The following is a 16,975-nucleotide window of genomic DNA, read 5'->3' on the forward strand; positions in this document are numbered from 1 at the left end:
GTAAGCAATAATTTCTCTCAAGCAAATTTAAAGACATTTTAAATCATTATGCATTTTCCACATCTATCAGTGACAATTAGACATAAAAAATATTTGTTGTTCATAATTGAACCTAATCAGCTTGTGAAAATCTTAACTTGTTCCGGTTAAAAACATACGCAAACATACGAAGTCCCGTGATATTTGACTATCGGGTCATACTTACTGGTGCATTAAATTTCTTGATGGTATAGAAAGATTTTTCAGCTGGTACTGACAGTTATGAAAAGCGTATAACGTGAATTGGCAATTATCCATACTGAGTGGAAAAGGTACATGGCAGTCAAAAAAGTTTAGATCAGCACAATAACCTGAATATTTGAAACGTTATACCGCATATCACTTAAGATCAGCGTCGGACTGAGTGCTTTCGGTGCAATAAAGATCATATGTAAACTTCGGAAACAAAAAGATTAGCCTTCTTTTCAAAAATTTCGAAACAATACATAAAGTCTTGAAATCTTTTGTTGTTATGACGGGACTTATTGGGTCGCTGCATTTCCGCCGCCCGAACGTCCGTCCACCCATCTGTACTCTGGGCTCTTATAATGTTCAAATGAATCCGGTTGGTTAAATATCATGACTGGCAGAGCTAAAATTGCAAAAGCATTGAAATCGTCTTGTCCTAAGTTCTAAGACTAAAGCTTAAATATTTAGTATGTGACATTGTCGAGTGGTCCTGTACGAAATTTATTTAAATCATGCCCCAGATCAAAATTGGCCCCGCCCTAGTACTCAGGTTTTTTTTAAGCTCACCTGAGCAATGCTGAGGTACGGAATCCTGTTTCCGCCATCGACTTTTCGACTAGACAGATACGCGAAAACTTAAAATTAAGCATCTAATTTCAACTTTTCGTGCTATAAATTTAACGCGAAAAGTCGAAATCTTGAAGTTTTTGACCCGACAATTGTCGTGCAAACATCAACTTTTCGACCTATAATCAAGCGCGAAAAGTAGAAATTAAGAGAGCTAATTTCAACTTCTCGTGCTAAGATATTTCCTCGAAAAGTTGAAAAGTCGAAGTTTGTAAAGCGACAATTGTCGTGCAAATGTCAACTTATCGACTGAATTTGTAGGGCGAAAAGTATAAATTTAAGTCTTAACTTCTACTGTTCGTGCCAGTTCTTTGGCCGATAATTTCGCGATATTATCGCTTAAATTTCGACTTTTCGTTCTAGGGTTAGGGTTAGGGTTAGAGTTACTTAGTTTAGGGTTAGGGTTAGGGTTAGAGTTAGTTAGTTAGTCCGAAACTTATGCGATAACATCGCGAAAATATCGGCCAAAGAACTGGCACGAAAAGTAGAAGATAGGCCACTTAATTTCAACATTTCGCGCTAGATTATGGGTCGACATGTTGATGTTTGCCCGACAATTCTCGGGTCAAAAACTTCAAGATTTCTACATTTCGCGGGACATCTTTGCGCGAGAAGTTGAAGTTTAGGCTTTTAAATTTCTACTTTTCGCGCTTGATTCTAGATCGAGAAGTTGACGTTTGCACGACAATTGTCGTGTTAAAAACTTCAATTTTTCGACTTTTCGCGGTAAATTTTTAGCGCGAAAAGTTGAAATTAGATGCTTAATTTCAAATTTTCGCGTATCTGTCTAGTCGGAAAGTCGATGGCGGAAACAGGATTCCGTACTGAGGTGAGTTTTCTGATCGCTCGATGTCCGGCGTCCGTCGTCTGTCGTCTGTCTGTCTGTCAACATTTAGTTTGTGTATGCGATAGAGGCTGTATTTTTCAACTGATCTTCATGAAATTTGGTCAGAATGATTACCTTGATACAATCTAGGCCGAGTTCGAAAATGGGTCATCTAGGGATCAAAAACTAGGTCACTAAGCCAAATCAAAGAAAAAAATTGTGTATGCGATAGAGACTGTATTTTTTTTTTAATTAATCTTCATGAATTTTGGTTAGATGATTATCTTGATGAAATCTAGGCCGATTTTGAAAATGGATTATCTGGGATCAAAAACTAGGTAACTAGATTAAATCAAAGAAAAACCTTGTGTATGCGATAGAGGCTGTATTTTTCAATTAATCTTCATGAATTTAAGTCAGAATGATTACTTTGATAAAATCTAGGCCGAGTTTGAAAATGGGTCATCTGGGATAAAAAAAAAACTAGGTCACTAGGTCAAATCAAAGAAAAACATTGTGTATGCGCTAGAGGCTGTAGTTTTCAATTAATCTTCATGAATTAAAGTCAGAATAATAATCTTGATGAAATCTAGACCGAGTTTGAAAATGGATTATCTGGTTTCAAAAACTAGGTCACTTGGTCAAATCAAAGAAAAACATTGTGTATGCGATAGAGGCTGTATTTTTAAATTAATCTTCATGAATTTTGGTCAGAATGATTGCCTTGATAAAATCTAGGTCAAATTTGAATATGGGTTATCTGGAATCAAAAACTAGGTCACTAGGTCAAATCAAAGGAAATCTTGTATATGCGATAGAGGCTGTATTTTTCAATTGATCTTCATGAAATTTGGTTAAAATAATTGCATTGATGAAATCTAGGTCAAGTTTGAGTATGGGTTATCTGGAATCAAAAATTAGGTCACTAGGTCAAATCAAAGAAAAACATTGTGTATGCGATAGAGGCTATATTTTTCAATTGATCTTCCTGAAATTAAGTCTTGATGAAATCTAGGTCAAGTTTGAATATGGGTCATCTTGGGTCAAAAAACTAGGTCACTAGGTCAAATCAAAGAAAAACCTTGTGTATGCGATAGAGGCTGTATTTTTCAATTGATCTTCATGAAATTTGGTCAAAATGATTGCCTTGATAAAATCTAGGTTAAATTTGATTATGGGTCATCTGGGGTCAAAAAAGTAGGTCACTAGGTCAAATCAAATAAAATAGAGGCTGTATTTTTCAAATTGATCTTCATGAAATTCGGTCAGAATGATTGCCTAGATAAAATCTAGGTCAAGTTTGAATATGGGTCATCTGGGACAAAAAGTAGGCCACTAGGTTAAATCGAAGTAAAACATTTTGTTTGCGATAGAGGCTATTTTTTTCAACTGATCTTCATGAAATTTTGTCAAAATGATTATCTTGATGAAATCTAGGTCAAGTTCGAATATGGGTTATCTGGGTTTAAAAACTAGGTCACTAGGTCAAATCAAGGAAAAAGATTGTGTATGCAATAACGGCTGCATTTTACACTGGATTTTCATAAAGTTTGGTTGCCTTGATGAAATCTAGGTCAAGTTCAAAATATGGGTAGTCTGGGGTCAAAAACTAGGTCACTAGGTCAAATAAAAAAACTTGTGTATGCGATAGAGGCTGTATTTTTCAATTGATCTTCATGAAATTTTGTCAGAATGATAGCCTTGATGAAATCTAGGTCAAGTTCAAATATTGGTCATCTGGGGTCAAAAACTAGGTCACTAGGTCAAATCAAAGAAAATACTTACTTATACTCAAGATTTTTGCTACAATTTTAATGATAATTGGTCAGAATTTTTTTCCCATGAAATCACTAGGTCAAACATGTTTACACAGTTATGTTGTGTTATGGTGTGTTTCTCACGACCTAGGGCCATCTTGTTTACATGTATCAGTGAATTATAATGCTTTCTTTATTAAAGATCGCGGCCTTATTCTTACGACGTATTATTCATGGGCTGATAGGTACAAAGGCAAGCTGAGACATTTACAGTCTTATCCGGGCTACGAGAATGTCACGGGTGAAGATGCTGGATATGATGACGCCATAACCCCAGACATTCCAGAAATGAAGTACAATAATCCAGATACAAATATGCGAAGTATAAGTGTCGATTTTTGGACGAAAACTGTCTTCATGCACGATTACTATTCCAGGTGTGACATTTTATTTGCTTCTTTTTAAGGTTGAACCAGTTTTTACTGTGCAGTACTTCACTTAATTTTTCATTTTACGGACACTATCATTTCAGTTTAAGTGTATGATATGCTAACCTATGGTTGCTATTGTATTTTATAAAGTTATTTTTCTGTGGAAATGGCACAGTTTTAATCTCAGTGTGAACATAGTTTTAAACATTGTTATAATAATGTTGCTTTTCAGTCCCAGAAGTAGTCATGAAGTCATGGCCTTGCCTTAATGTTAGAAATAATCATAAAACTACAGTTGCCCTTTAATTAAAGAAGAAGCCATAGTTGCCTTTTAATTATTAAAAGTAACATTAAGTTATTATTACTTTTTAGTTTTACAATAAGTGTAGAAACCATGGTCACTCTAAGAAATAGTAATACAATCATACTTGCCATTTACTCCTAGAAATAATATTTTGATCATATCATTTAAATCATGATTGTCACAAACCATGCTTGCTATTCAATGATAAAGTAATAAGGCCTATATGATTAGAGTTACCATTTTAACGTAGAAATATTGATAGAACATTGCTTGCCATTTTATTCTAGAAATAGTCGTGTGATAATAGCTGACATTGGATTCTAGATATTTTGATATATACAATATGTTTTTATCATAGTTGGTGTTAAGTTTTGAAATATTCGGCAAGTACAAATATAAAGGTATATTATGAAAGTGAAATTAAAAGCCTATTTCTATGCAATGACATAATAAATGGCATTGTACATTAACAAAGTTTAAAAAATAATGAAAGAAACGTAGAAAATAACACCTGCTGTTATTGCATATAAAACAATTATCAGAAAAATTATAAAAATGCCATGAAGTCTCTAAAATACGGTGTCTTAAGATCCCTTTTGAATGTATCATGTGATTTACTTTTGCATAACGCTACCGGTAGTTCTTGCTACAGTTTTGTACCAATAGTACAGACATTTCTGTCATTGAATGTTTTGCACTTGATTATAGAACAAAATAACGACATTCAGAATTTTCTGACGATTTCAAACCTTGTCTACTAGGAACATACTTTGTAAGCATTTCTGTGTTATGGTTGATATAATATTTACTTCAAAAGTGTCAGTTCAATTACAATTTGTTTGCAGCGGAATGGCTTTTGGAACAGGCTTTAATGAACAATTGAAGGATATTAAAATCGACTATATGCGCATTGGAGTTTCGAGAGGAAATATACAATTAGCTGTTGATTGGCTGTCTCATACTGTGTATTGGGCCGATACAGCATTTCGTTGGATTGTAGCCGCGCCAGGACAGAATGACAAATTGAAGATGGGCTATCATAAAATCATTGTTGACAAACATCTAGAAGCACCTACGGCTATTGCGGTAGATCCATTTAAAGGGTAACAATACTGATGTTTCCAAAACAATTTCAAACTTCCATATTTTATGAATTTTCGTGTTAAAACATTTACAGAATCCTAAGATGAGATACTCTGCAGATGCAATAACATGAAACATAGTGCCTTAACGTTTTCTTCAGTATAAATTTAGTTACCAGTTAAATCAAATGACTGTTGTCTCAGTGAGCCGTTTGTCTCAATAGATTCAGTCTCATAACTGAAGCTAAAGAAATGTTATAACAGTACATGATCACCTTGTTAGCATACGTTTACTTTCAGTTAAAATCCCGCCGCTTGAAAATGAAAATTACAGTAGTTTTAAGCTTGAAAACACTATACATTCTGTGGAGAGAACTAAGCCAGCAATATAATAACATACTAAGTTTAATTGATTCCACTTCATGAGTAGTAATGAATTGGGCATCACCTCTCACGCTTTCGATTACCGGCTTAAGGTTATTATGCACGTTTGATAAACCGGAAGTGATGGCGTAATGTCATTTATCCTGAAAACGTAGAATAAAGTCTGGATTCGGCGTCCGGAAATGAAAATCATTTTATCAATTAATCAAAACCTGTGAATAAATTTATCACAATGACATTATTGCTATACTTCTAAAGTCAAAATATAACATTAAAACACATGTTAAACAATTCAAAATAATGTCTGAAAATCGGCGTGAAATGTCCGATCCGCTTTAATCATGGTCAAATATCTCAAAGATGAGCATTTTGATTTCACCAAATTATAGACCATGTGGTTATTTATAACTCTGAGAAGATTCATCAAAATCTACATCTTACAAAAATATTTATTCGCAAAAATGTTATAAAAGTTATGATTTCCCCATATACTACCATTATGAAATATTGCGTGAGGTCCAGATGTTTCAAATCAGTCTAGCAAAAAAATCAAGCACACGACCCTATCTTTTTTATTTTCTGAATTTTCTAGGTATACAGTCAAACCTGTGTTAAAGACTACCTCTGAACAGGGACCACCTTTCTCTAAAGACCACATGTTTTGTTTCCCATTTTAACATTTACATTGTACTTTAACCTATGAATAAAGACCACCTCCCAACAAAGACCAAATTTTGGCTCTCCCGAAGGTTGTCTTTGTATACAGGTTTGACTGTATTCAAAGTTTTGAAAAATCAGAGTTTAATCAAATTGTACAAAAAGTTTCGATTCGAACTTGCAGAAGTACCTTAATTAAACAGTATTCTATAAAAGCAAAAATGAATGTTTTCTTTGATCGATCTCAAACGAAAAAATATTGCAATTTTAAAAGCAATTTTAGACAGACTTCTTACAACCACCACACATAACTTAAAAAACTGCTGCTGTAAAAATATCCTTTGGAAGCATAGATTTTATCTTAGTTTCTAGTGCCATCAGTACCATATCCACCTCCTGAGAGCCGCACAAACACAAACGCATAATGTCATTACCCCCTCGTAGTTATCTAGCGGAAGCTTTAAAGTATCTTCCTGTGATAAAACACTGCCTATATTTCAAAATAATTTCACAAATATTTTCTTAGCATGACACTTTACAAAAACTGTTCAAGCAAGTCCACAATGATCCTCTCGTCTTAATTATTATTAAAATGTACTGGGTTCGGGATTTCCAAACTTCTTTCCACTACAGTTCTGTTTGTCAAGGGGCCCATTGTACGATGTATGGCTCTAGCTGTTTTTGCTACGCGTCCGGGAAGTCTACCCTGATCTTTTAATTTCAGTAGGTGAGTAAACGTGTGTCAACAAAGTGAACACGCGCTGTTTAAACACCGTTTCGTGTATATGCTCTCCGAGCGTTATCCTTACCAAAAATCAAATAACTGCCATGCTTATAATAGCAATACATATGCACACTGCTTAAAACTTCCAGAAAATAAAACTCTCCGTGACACGTGCTGTACCGGTCTGTCTTTGCTCAGGTATTATTATTTGGTCATTCTCAACAAAGTGCACCGAAATAAAGAATTTTAGTAAGTGATCAAAATCGTTTACAGGTTATTGTTTTGGTCTGACGTCGGCGTGTATCCTAGGATAGAATATTCAAATCTAGACGGAAGTTCGCGACATATACTCATTGCAAACCTTACGAAAAACCCATCATCTCTTGAAGTAGACACTGTTGAGCAGAGGATCTACTGGATAGACAAAAATGTCGATGCAATACTGACCACTACATACAGTGGTCAACGTATCGATAAGATAAGAACACTTACAAGAACTATTTTATATGATATGGCGCTATTCAGGGTAAGCTACAGTGCCAACATTGTTTCTCAAATAAATTATTTCAGCAAGTCGTAGAAGAGTACTACCTTTTGTAGTAATTTTATTGATAGCAAACAAACTATTCTAAGCATGTTGTATCTGATAGGTTTTTTGTTTTTAAAAAATCTATTTGAGATCATACAGTTATTTTGCAAAATGTTCTTTTTTTTATTTATTGTATGGTAATAAATTACATTGGCATAGCGAACCAGTGTCAATTTTGTGGGTGAGTAAAAAAAGTGACTAGGTTTAAACGACGTCATTATTTTGTCCAATATAACTTTTGTGCTAATTTGGCTTCCGTTCACCACAAGTTCTTTTATAAAGCTTAAATGCTTCTTAAAATGAATAATTTTGTTTCTATTTTTGGTACTCCTTTATTATATATTTATACATTATACATTAGAATGTAAATAAAAATACTTTAACGACAAATAATCATGTGTTGGCACTTGTACACTTTTGCAAGAAAATGTGTGTCGAATCTCATGGCTCAGATACTTTATTTTTCAGACAGTGTTATATGTAAGCGATATATACGATGGTTACTTATATACACTGAATAGGACTCTAGGTCCTGATAAGGGTAAAATGGAGGCTGATATTATTACATTTTACCCGCAAGATATCTATGGGATTGCAGTATATGGTGAGGAGACGCAGCCACGTACAGATAAAGGTGATTATATGAATTTGGGTTGTTAATGTCTGCCAAAAACTTCGTATGTTCTTTCTGTCGAAACCTGTGCATAAAACATGTGCTAAATAATTCTAAATAAAACAGAAGAAAGTTAACGCTCATATAATCAGTTACCTCTTTTTGAGTGAATACTATAATTCTGAAAGCACTGTTTCTCAAAACTTTTTTTTTACAATTATAGGCAAAACATTTGAATGAAGTATTACCATGCAATGCTAAGTTCCCTACTGGAAGGCAAATAATTTCCTCTACAGTAGTATAACATAATGATCTGATATCTGTCAGTGACGTTTAAACAATATTGTACTATATATACAATACGTTTTTGCACAGCAGCTGGTTTAATTTGTATATACAAAAAATATATAGTTGTTGCTTGCTTAATACATCTTTGAATATAAAATTGTATTTAGTATCAATTTTGATAACATTTCATTTTTAAATTGGTGGGAAAATATTGGACAAAATGTAATAAATCATTATATTAAAGGGAAGTAATTATGAAAAATAAACACTTTTTTAATTTGGTCCATTTGATACAGCTTTTATCAAAATATTTTACAGAAAAAAGATCAGTGTTGACTTTTGACCTTCAAGTGTGACATTGACTGGGTCCGGTTATTGCACATGAGACATTGTCTCACAATTGGGAACATTCGTGCTAAGAAATATTAAAATCCCTTAACAAATGACAGAGTTATGGACCAGAAAGAAAGAAAACACTAATTGACATTTGACCTCTGACTATAAGTTTGATCTTGAGTTAGGGATAAGAGTATTGCATGAGACAAGTTTATAGACATTTGACCTCTAAGTGTGACCTTGCCCTGCGAGCTAGGGCCCTGAGTGTTGCGCATGACATGTTGTCTTACTATAGGGTACATTTTTGCCAATAAATATTAAAATCCCTTAAAGGATTGTTAAGTTACAGACCGGACAGGAAAAAAGTCATGTTGGCTTTTGACCTCCAAGGATGACCTTGACCTTTGAGCTAAGGATCCGAATTTAGCGCATGACACATCATCTCATCCAGGATAATATTTGTACTATACCTTTTTAAGAATTGGTGACAGAGTAGAAACATGATTTGAAAGCATTTGTAAAACATTTTATTCAATATTTGACTTTACAGATCACTGTGCTGAATTAAATTGTGATCAGATGTGTCTGACGACAGTCATGAGCGCAGTCTGCGCATGCTCAGAAGGATTCAGGCTAGATAGCAGTACTGGCAAATGTCAAAGTGAGTTCATAGTAAAATATTTTTATACTCGTAGTTTCGACAGTTTGAGCCGAGTAATGTCGTGGTTAATCAGGTAGCTTTCTTGCAAACATTTGCTATGTTTTGACACCCAACATGTACTACTTTTGATGTACTGGTTCTGCCACAATTAACTAATGTCAAATATCACAGTTCTTAAATAACTTTAATATACATTGGAATATTAGATACAATTATATCATCGAATGAAGAATTCATTAAACGTTTCCAAAGTGTGCATGAATTAATGATATAAATACATAAACACAAAAGCACGGGAACCCGTAATAGCAGTGGGCCGATATCGAAATAATTATATTTTTTGTTCATTGTTAATCTTCATGAATATTACCATAAAGAAACAAAGCACTTCGGTTCAACGTTCATGTAAATTCATAAAATACATAGAAGCTGAGTTGCTTTTTTTATATAACGCATGCTCTTATAAAATACAATACATAAGAACGAAGCATTACGGTCGGCTGTATATGAAATGTCAACGCACAGAAACAGACTGTTTTAGAGAGTGTTCATAAAATATAGCATTGAAACAAAGCGTATTTGTATTGCGGTCATGAAATATCGATACACAGAAAAAAGTTTTGATGGTGTTCATGAAACATTATTGCATTGAAACGAAGCGTATTTGTACTGCGGTCATGAAATATCGATACACAGAAAAAAGTTTTGATGGTGTTCATGAAACATTATTGCATTGAAACAAAGCGTATTTGTATTGCGGTCATGGAATATCGATACACAGAAAAAAAAATGATGGTGTTCACAAAACATCATTGCATTGAAACAAAGCGTATTTGAATTGCGGTCATGAAATATCAATGCATAGAATCAAAATAGTACGTATGAAGTACATAAACATTTTTTTTCAAACAGTAAAGATATTTCACAACGATGTGGTATATTTGGTACACTATTCATACAACTCTAGTATAGAAAACAACGATATTGCTTTCTTTGCTCGGAAAGTATCAGCATTTAAAACCAAAACATTTTATTTAATTGTTCATGAATTATATGCTGTTGAGATTCGTTTGGGAGAACTGCGTTCTTAGAAAATGCCTATTCATATCCGTGTTTTGTTGACAGACAGAAAATATCAACAGCAAATATCAACAGCATTTTGCTACACTTTTAAGAAAGTACCGATTTATAAGAACAAAGCCTTTCACACAATGTTGAGAAAGTATCGATATATAAGATCAAAGCGTTTTCACACGGTGCTCTGAAAGAACTTTCATACAATGCTCCTAAAGAACATTTTACACCTTCACTGAGTGTTCTGAAAGTATCGATTCATTATTGAAACTAGAAAATGAATAATGACTGATGATTTTGGATCTTTTTACTGCTTGTAAAGATTGTCGTAAATACATAGCCTTGACATCAACAGATTCATATCCACTAGTAAAGAAAGTTTGATAGCAATTTGTCAAGGCGATTTTCCATGATAATATTTCTTCCATGGCAAAATCGTTTTCACGATGACATCGTTGTAAGAATAAATGCAGATGGTTTATGTCATATAAACAACACTGTAGTAATTATATTAACTAAATCATACACATTTTGATACATTTAATAGAAATACAAATTCTTGTGTAAATACATAAAATACCGGCGTGGCCAAAGATATCAGGCACTAGTTTCAATCGAATTATTGCCAACGTAATTCTAATTTAGGCGATTGTATTGTTTCTTTTAAATCGGTTAATTATTGAGATCTAACCTTTTTCTCCCTTGTTTCGCCTCCTCTGATCGGTAAACGGTTTTATTTAGTTTAAATCCGCTTGTCGTAATGTATTGGATTTTTTCAGCATTTCCAGTTTCAATCTAGTCATTTTTATTCATTCTTTATTTTTTCTTTGGTGGGATCACGTCAAAAGAATTTTCAGTCTTGTAAATACAGTACACTTCTCACTCAAATTATAGTTCTCTGAAATCATATATAAATTGGAGAGAATTTTAAGAAACATATTGCACGTTTCCAGTTATTCTAAAATTTCTTTTGATTGTTAGGGCGGTTAAATTTCCTTCTTTGGAATATACAAGGGCTTGCAAACAAATTAGATGATAGTGACTTCTTGCGTTATATAAACAATTTTGACATTTAACTTAAGCTTTTCAGTGAGACATGGAACTCTACGACAAGTAATATCGATATTAATGGTTACTGTTCTTTTACATGTCCGAGACCTAAATATAATCGTAAAGCGAAAAGGTTTAGTGGTGGTGTAATTATCTACTATAAAGAAAAATATTTTAAGAAAATAGAACGTGTAAGTTTAAATGACAAAGGTATCGTATGGTTCAAGTTATTGAAAGAATATTTTGGTTCGTTGAATGATTTGTATTTCTGTACCTGTTATGTACCCCCTGAAGACTCAAAAGTGTATAAAAATAGATTGTCAAGTTTGTATAATTTTGACTTTTTTGAACAAATAAATGATGATATCAGGAGATACAGTAATTTTGGCGATGTTTATGTGACAGGTGATTTTAACTCTAGAACAGGTCAACAACCTGATTTTGTCAATAACATTAATCTTGACCGTTATGTTCACATGCCTTTTGAGGACATAGCGGTAAATAATAAACCATTACGAGTTTCGCAAGACAGTCACGTTAACAATTTCGGGTTAAAATTGTTGTCTTTGTGTAAGGAAAATAACGTCAGCATTGTGAATGGACGGCTTGAAAAGGGTAATTTTACATGTTATAATACGTCCCGTAATAAGAAGGCCGCAAGCGTGGTGGATTATCTAATTACAAGCTACAATAATTTTGCCAGTATCTCAAATATGAAAGTATGTGATTTAACTGAATTTTCGGATCACTGTCCGATTGAGTTTAGCTTAAATTGTGAGGATATGTTTTTTTATCAGAATGATGTTTTGACATATGATAAAATTTTTTGGGAAGATAATGATCCTATGGTATTAAATGACGTACTTAACGAGAATAAACATATTTTTGATGAAATTTTAAACAAGCTAGAGTCTGACGATTCGGACTTAGACACCTGTATAAATAATCTGAAAACTATAATTTTTGATATTTCCTACCAATTACATGGTAAAACATTTACTGTGCGTCCCCATAAAAAGATACTTAAGAAGTCCCCATGGTTTGATGATAGATGTAAACAGGCTAAAAAGTCTTTTTGTAATGATAAAAGAGCATTTAAAATAAATCCATCTGAAGAAAACAGATTGAAGTTCCTCTCTAGCAGGAGTGCTTTTACCAGTATTAAAAGAAAGGCAAAAAGAGAATTTTATTACACGGATAAAAGCAAACTAGCTGATTTAAGCAAAAGAAACCCACGTAAGTTCTGGAAATATATTAAAAAGTACAAGAATAAAAACATGCCAGATTCTGTTAATATTAGCTAAAATGAGTTTGCCGAGTATTTTAAAAAGTTATCCAACACTTTGCAAGATGATTTTATGTCGGATAACGAGAATATTGGTAGTGCAGAGAACTTACGTATAGATGAACTCGATTGTCCATTTACAGCTGAGGAAGTATCCAAAGTAATTCGTAGTTTAAATAGACATAAGAGTTGTGATTATGATAAAAATGTTGCTGATTTTTTCATTGACTCGAATAATTTTATTACTCTTTATTTGGTTTCTATCTTTAACAAAATATACGACTCGGGAAGATACCCTGAATCATGGTGTAAAGGTGTAATTATACCCATCTTTAAAAAGGGGGATGAGTCGAACCCAAATAATTACAGGGGAATAACTCTTGTTAACATATTAGCAAAAATATTTTCACTAACTCTAAGAAATAGAATTAATAAATGGTGCGAAGCCAATGATGTTTTTAACGATGTTCAGTTTGGATTTAGAGATAATCGTAGCACTAGTGACTGTATATTTTTATTACATACAATTATTCAAAATGCTTTGTATAATAAATCTAAATTATTTTGTGCCTTTATAGACTATGAAAAGGCGTTTGATACTATAACTCGTGAAGCTTTATGGGCAAAACTTTGTAATTCAGGTATTAATTGTAAAGTCATTACAATGTTAAAGTCTATATACGCAAGTGTTAAGTCATGTGTTAAATTAACTTCTAATATGAAAATGTCCGACTTTTTTGACGTCACTATTGGCTTAAAACAAGGGGAACCACTCTCGCCTCTACTGTTTATCTTGTTTTTAAACGATATTAGAAATTGTATAGATTTCAACAACCTAACAGAGAATGATTTAAATCAGTTGTCTATGTATATGTTAATCTTTGCGGATGACATCGTTTTATTCACAACAAATGCTGATACTCTACAAGCACAGCTAGATTGTATTTATAATTATTCTATTAAATGGGGCCTTAAGATAAATGTTAAAAAGACTAAAGTCTGCATTTTTGAAAAACGAAAACAAAATCATGCATTTGAATGGTTTGTTAATGGTGAGAAATTAGAAATTGTCGATAATTTTTGCTATCTAGGTGTAAACTTTACATACACTGGTAATATGAAAAACGCTGTAAAGACTCTCTCTGATCAAGCCTTAAGGGCATATAGCAATTTGCTGTCTCTATTAAGTAGGATTAATCTAGATGTTAGAACGAAATTATCACTTTTTTGATACAATGGTTGCACCTATTCTATTGTATGCGTCTGATATTTGGGGAATATACGATTTTAAAGAAATAGATAAAATTCATTTACGATTTTGTAAATATGTCTTAGGTGTGCGTAATCAAACCCCAAACTTGGCTGTTTTTGGAGAACTTGGTCGTTTTCCATTGTCTGTTATCATGAAAGAGAGAGCATTAAAATATTGGATAAAAGTCATGAAAAACCAAGATATGCCTATGTATAGACTATTTGTTGAACAATGCAATAGCCGAAATGTAAATTCATGGTCTCATAAAATTAAATCTTTGTTAGAAAATTTAGGCTTTAGTGATGTCTTTTTGAATTTTGATTCAAATTGTAACTATTATAATATGTTTAAACAACGGTTACGCGATCAGTATATACAAAACTGGAAAGCGTCGATTCAAAATATATCAAAATTGGAATATTATAGAAAATTTAAAGTAGAATTCTGTTCTGTTAAGCAATTTATTGAGAAGGCAATACACCAGTTTTAGAACTGCATCGCATAGCCTGGAGATTGAGGTTGGACGTTATACTGGTATTGATAGACAACAACGTGTCTGTAAAATGTGCTCAAGTCATTTTGTTGAGTCCGAATATCACTTCCTACTTTGTTGTAACAAGTACTCAAACATTAGACAGAAATATTCTATAAATACAGCCTGGCCGTCTTTACAGTAATTCATTAATATTATGTCATCTACTAATAAGAAAAGAGTGATTAATAATGCTAAATATGTAAGCGAAGCTTTTAAATTACGGAAACAAACCCTTGAAGTTCTAACCGCTTCTTAATTTTGTTTACTATGTTATCTTTTTGGATGATATGTTCCGCTTTATTTGTATGTTATAATTGTTTCTATATTTTATGTCAATATGTCTTGACCATATTTGTAATAGATTTTGTAAATGGTCAAAGGCATTTGTAATGCCGATTTGCCAATAAATGAAATGAAATGAAATGTTAATTCTGTTTTACAAAATTTATGATGTCTTTATTAGAAAATAAAGGTCAAGTCAACAAACTGTAATATATGATTATATACAAGTCATCGAGTCGCAAAGATGAAATTCCTTTCGTCAGCTCAAACGACACTGGTTCTTAGCTTACCAATGCATTTGCTCGCACAGAAAGTAAGGTAAATAAGTCTCTACGGGAATCGATGGCTTTGTCTTTTTCGTCCTTTTTAAGGATGAAGGATTTTTTTTTCTAAAATTAATATTTTTTTCATACTCCGAGAGCTTGAAGAACATTAACTTCTAAGACAAATAAGAGCAGAAGATCTCACCACACTCGTTTTTATTTTACAATTGTTTACGCAGTTCTGAAATTAAGTAAAAAGTTTTTTTTAAAAAATGGGGTACCTTACAAAACATATAATATCCCAATAAATCTTATAGAGATTTGAGGTCTTACAGGTTACTATGAATGCATGGTGATATCAGTATTTTTTTTTAATTTTTTTTTGTTGGAGTTAACGTCGCACCGACACATGATAGGTCATATGGCGACTTTCCAGCTTTAATGGTGGAGAAAGACCCCAGGTGCCCCTCCGTGCATGGGGTCTTCCTCCACCATTAAAGCTGGAAAGTCGCCATATATAAGCATAAATGTCACAAACATATCTCTTTCATTTTTACATGTTGGCATAATTACCATACCCACTTCAACGGGAAAAACATACCTAAATCTACAACATGAAAGAAATATTGTAAGGATTTTAAAAATATTTTGCTGTTTTAATGACAAATAAAAAATGCTTCAAAACTGAAAGAAAAAAGTTTGGGTATCCGTGCATCTAACAGATACATATAGAAAAAATAACTTTAAAACTTGTGAATTTTTATTTGTTTTTTGTCTTAATTTATACTTCCTAGATAATATAAAGTGCTATGTCGGAAACGTTTATCTCAGCTGTAGCTTATCATTATATATATCTGGCAGAAAAAATAGCAGGACCAAACCTGAACCATTTAAATAGATATTTGAAATTACCAACCCCTACCTCATTGTGCATCTTACATAAGATTAAGGCAGATGCCGGCCAAAAGTAAGTGGGAATTTATTTTTTCGCAACAAGTAGGATCTGTTTGCTTAAATGGTACATTATTACTATATTCTGATGATCTATCATTTATTTTCGGCATAATTTGTGTTGGGAAGAAATATTCAAAGAAACATTTTTCAAAATGGCAGATGTCCTGAAAACAGACGATTGTACATCCATAAACAAAAATCCTATCGCAATACGGCTCTACTCTAAACATAGCACTTTTGCCCAAAACTTTGTATTTAACTTTAAAATAACGATGTAAAAAATAGAGTGTGGTTCATTTTGTTGACTTCGTAGTTCAGTTACCATTTTATCATTTTTTTCTATGTTTTCAGAAGATGAGCAGGCTTTCACCAAAGCGATAGTTTTCGCAAATCAAACACACATATGTTGGGTAAATGTCCAGATATTGGCACGTTCCAGCTTTGATCATCAGTGTATTTTCACTGTTATAAAGCAGAGCAAGACGGAGGTAATAAATCATAACATCCGTATCATAAAAATGTGTAAACGTCTTCAATGAATTCAAAAGTAGTGAACACGGATGTTTAGGCTGATGTCGCATAGACAGAACCATCTGTTATATTGAAATATAATGTGTATGCTAGAAATAAACAAATGTTACGTAATACTGTGAAATCATTAATATTCGTGGGGGACTAATTTTCGTGGATTTCGTTGTTGCGTCAATCCACGAAATTTAACCCCAACGAACAAGTAATATTCCCATTCATCTTACGTTCAAAAGTTGAAATCC

At 32.9% G+C, this 16,975-nt stretch overlaps 1 protein-coding gene across 4 annotated transcripts in view; it reads left to right on the top strand.

Moving 5' to 3' along the window:
• Positions 1-16,975, top strand: part of LOC123548445 (prolow-density lipoprotein receptor-related protein 1-like) — a 70,608-nt gene that overhangs the window by 29,208 nt on the left and 24,425 nt on the right. For all 4 annotated transcript variants that reach the window (XM_053546407.1, XM_053546404.1, XM_053546406.1 and 1 more), the window contains exons 3-8: positions 3,641-3,875; positions 5,019-5,276; positions 7,294-7,546; positions 8,078-8,243; positions 9,397-9,507; positions 16,554-16,690. In XM_053546407.1, the coding sequence (XP_053402382.1) occupies positions 3,641-3,875; positions 5,019-5,276; positions 7,294-7,546; positions 8,078-8,243; positions 9,397-9,507; positions 16,554-16,690 (1,160 nt within the window). The remainder of the gene's footprint in view (positions 1-3,640; positions 3,876-5,018; positions 5,277-7,293; positions 7,547-8,077; positions 8,244-9,396; positions 9,508-16,553; positions 16,691-16,975) is intronic.

The sequence above is a fragment of the Mercenaria mercenaria genome, chromosome 6 (genome assembly GCF_021730395.1).
Source record: "Mercenaria mercenaria strain notata chromosome 6, MADL_Memer_1, whole genome shotgun sequence".
NCBI classification, from domain to species: domain Eukaryota; kingdom Metazoa; phylum Mollusca; class Bivalvia; order Venerida; family Veneridae; genus Mercenaria; species Mercenaria mercenaria.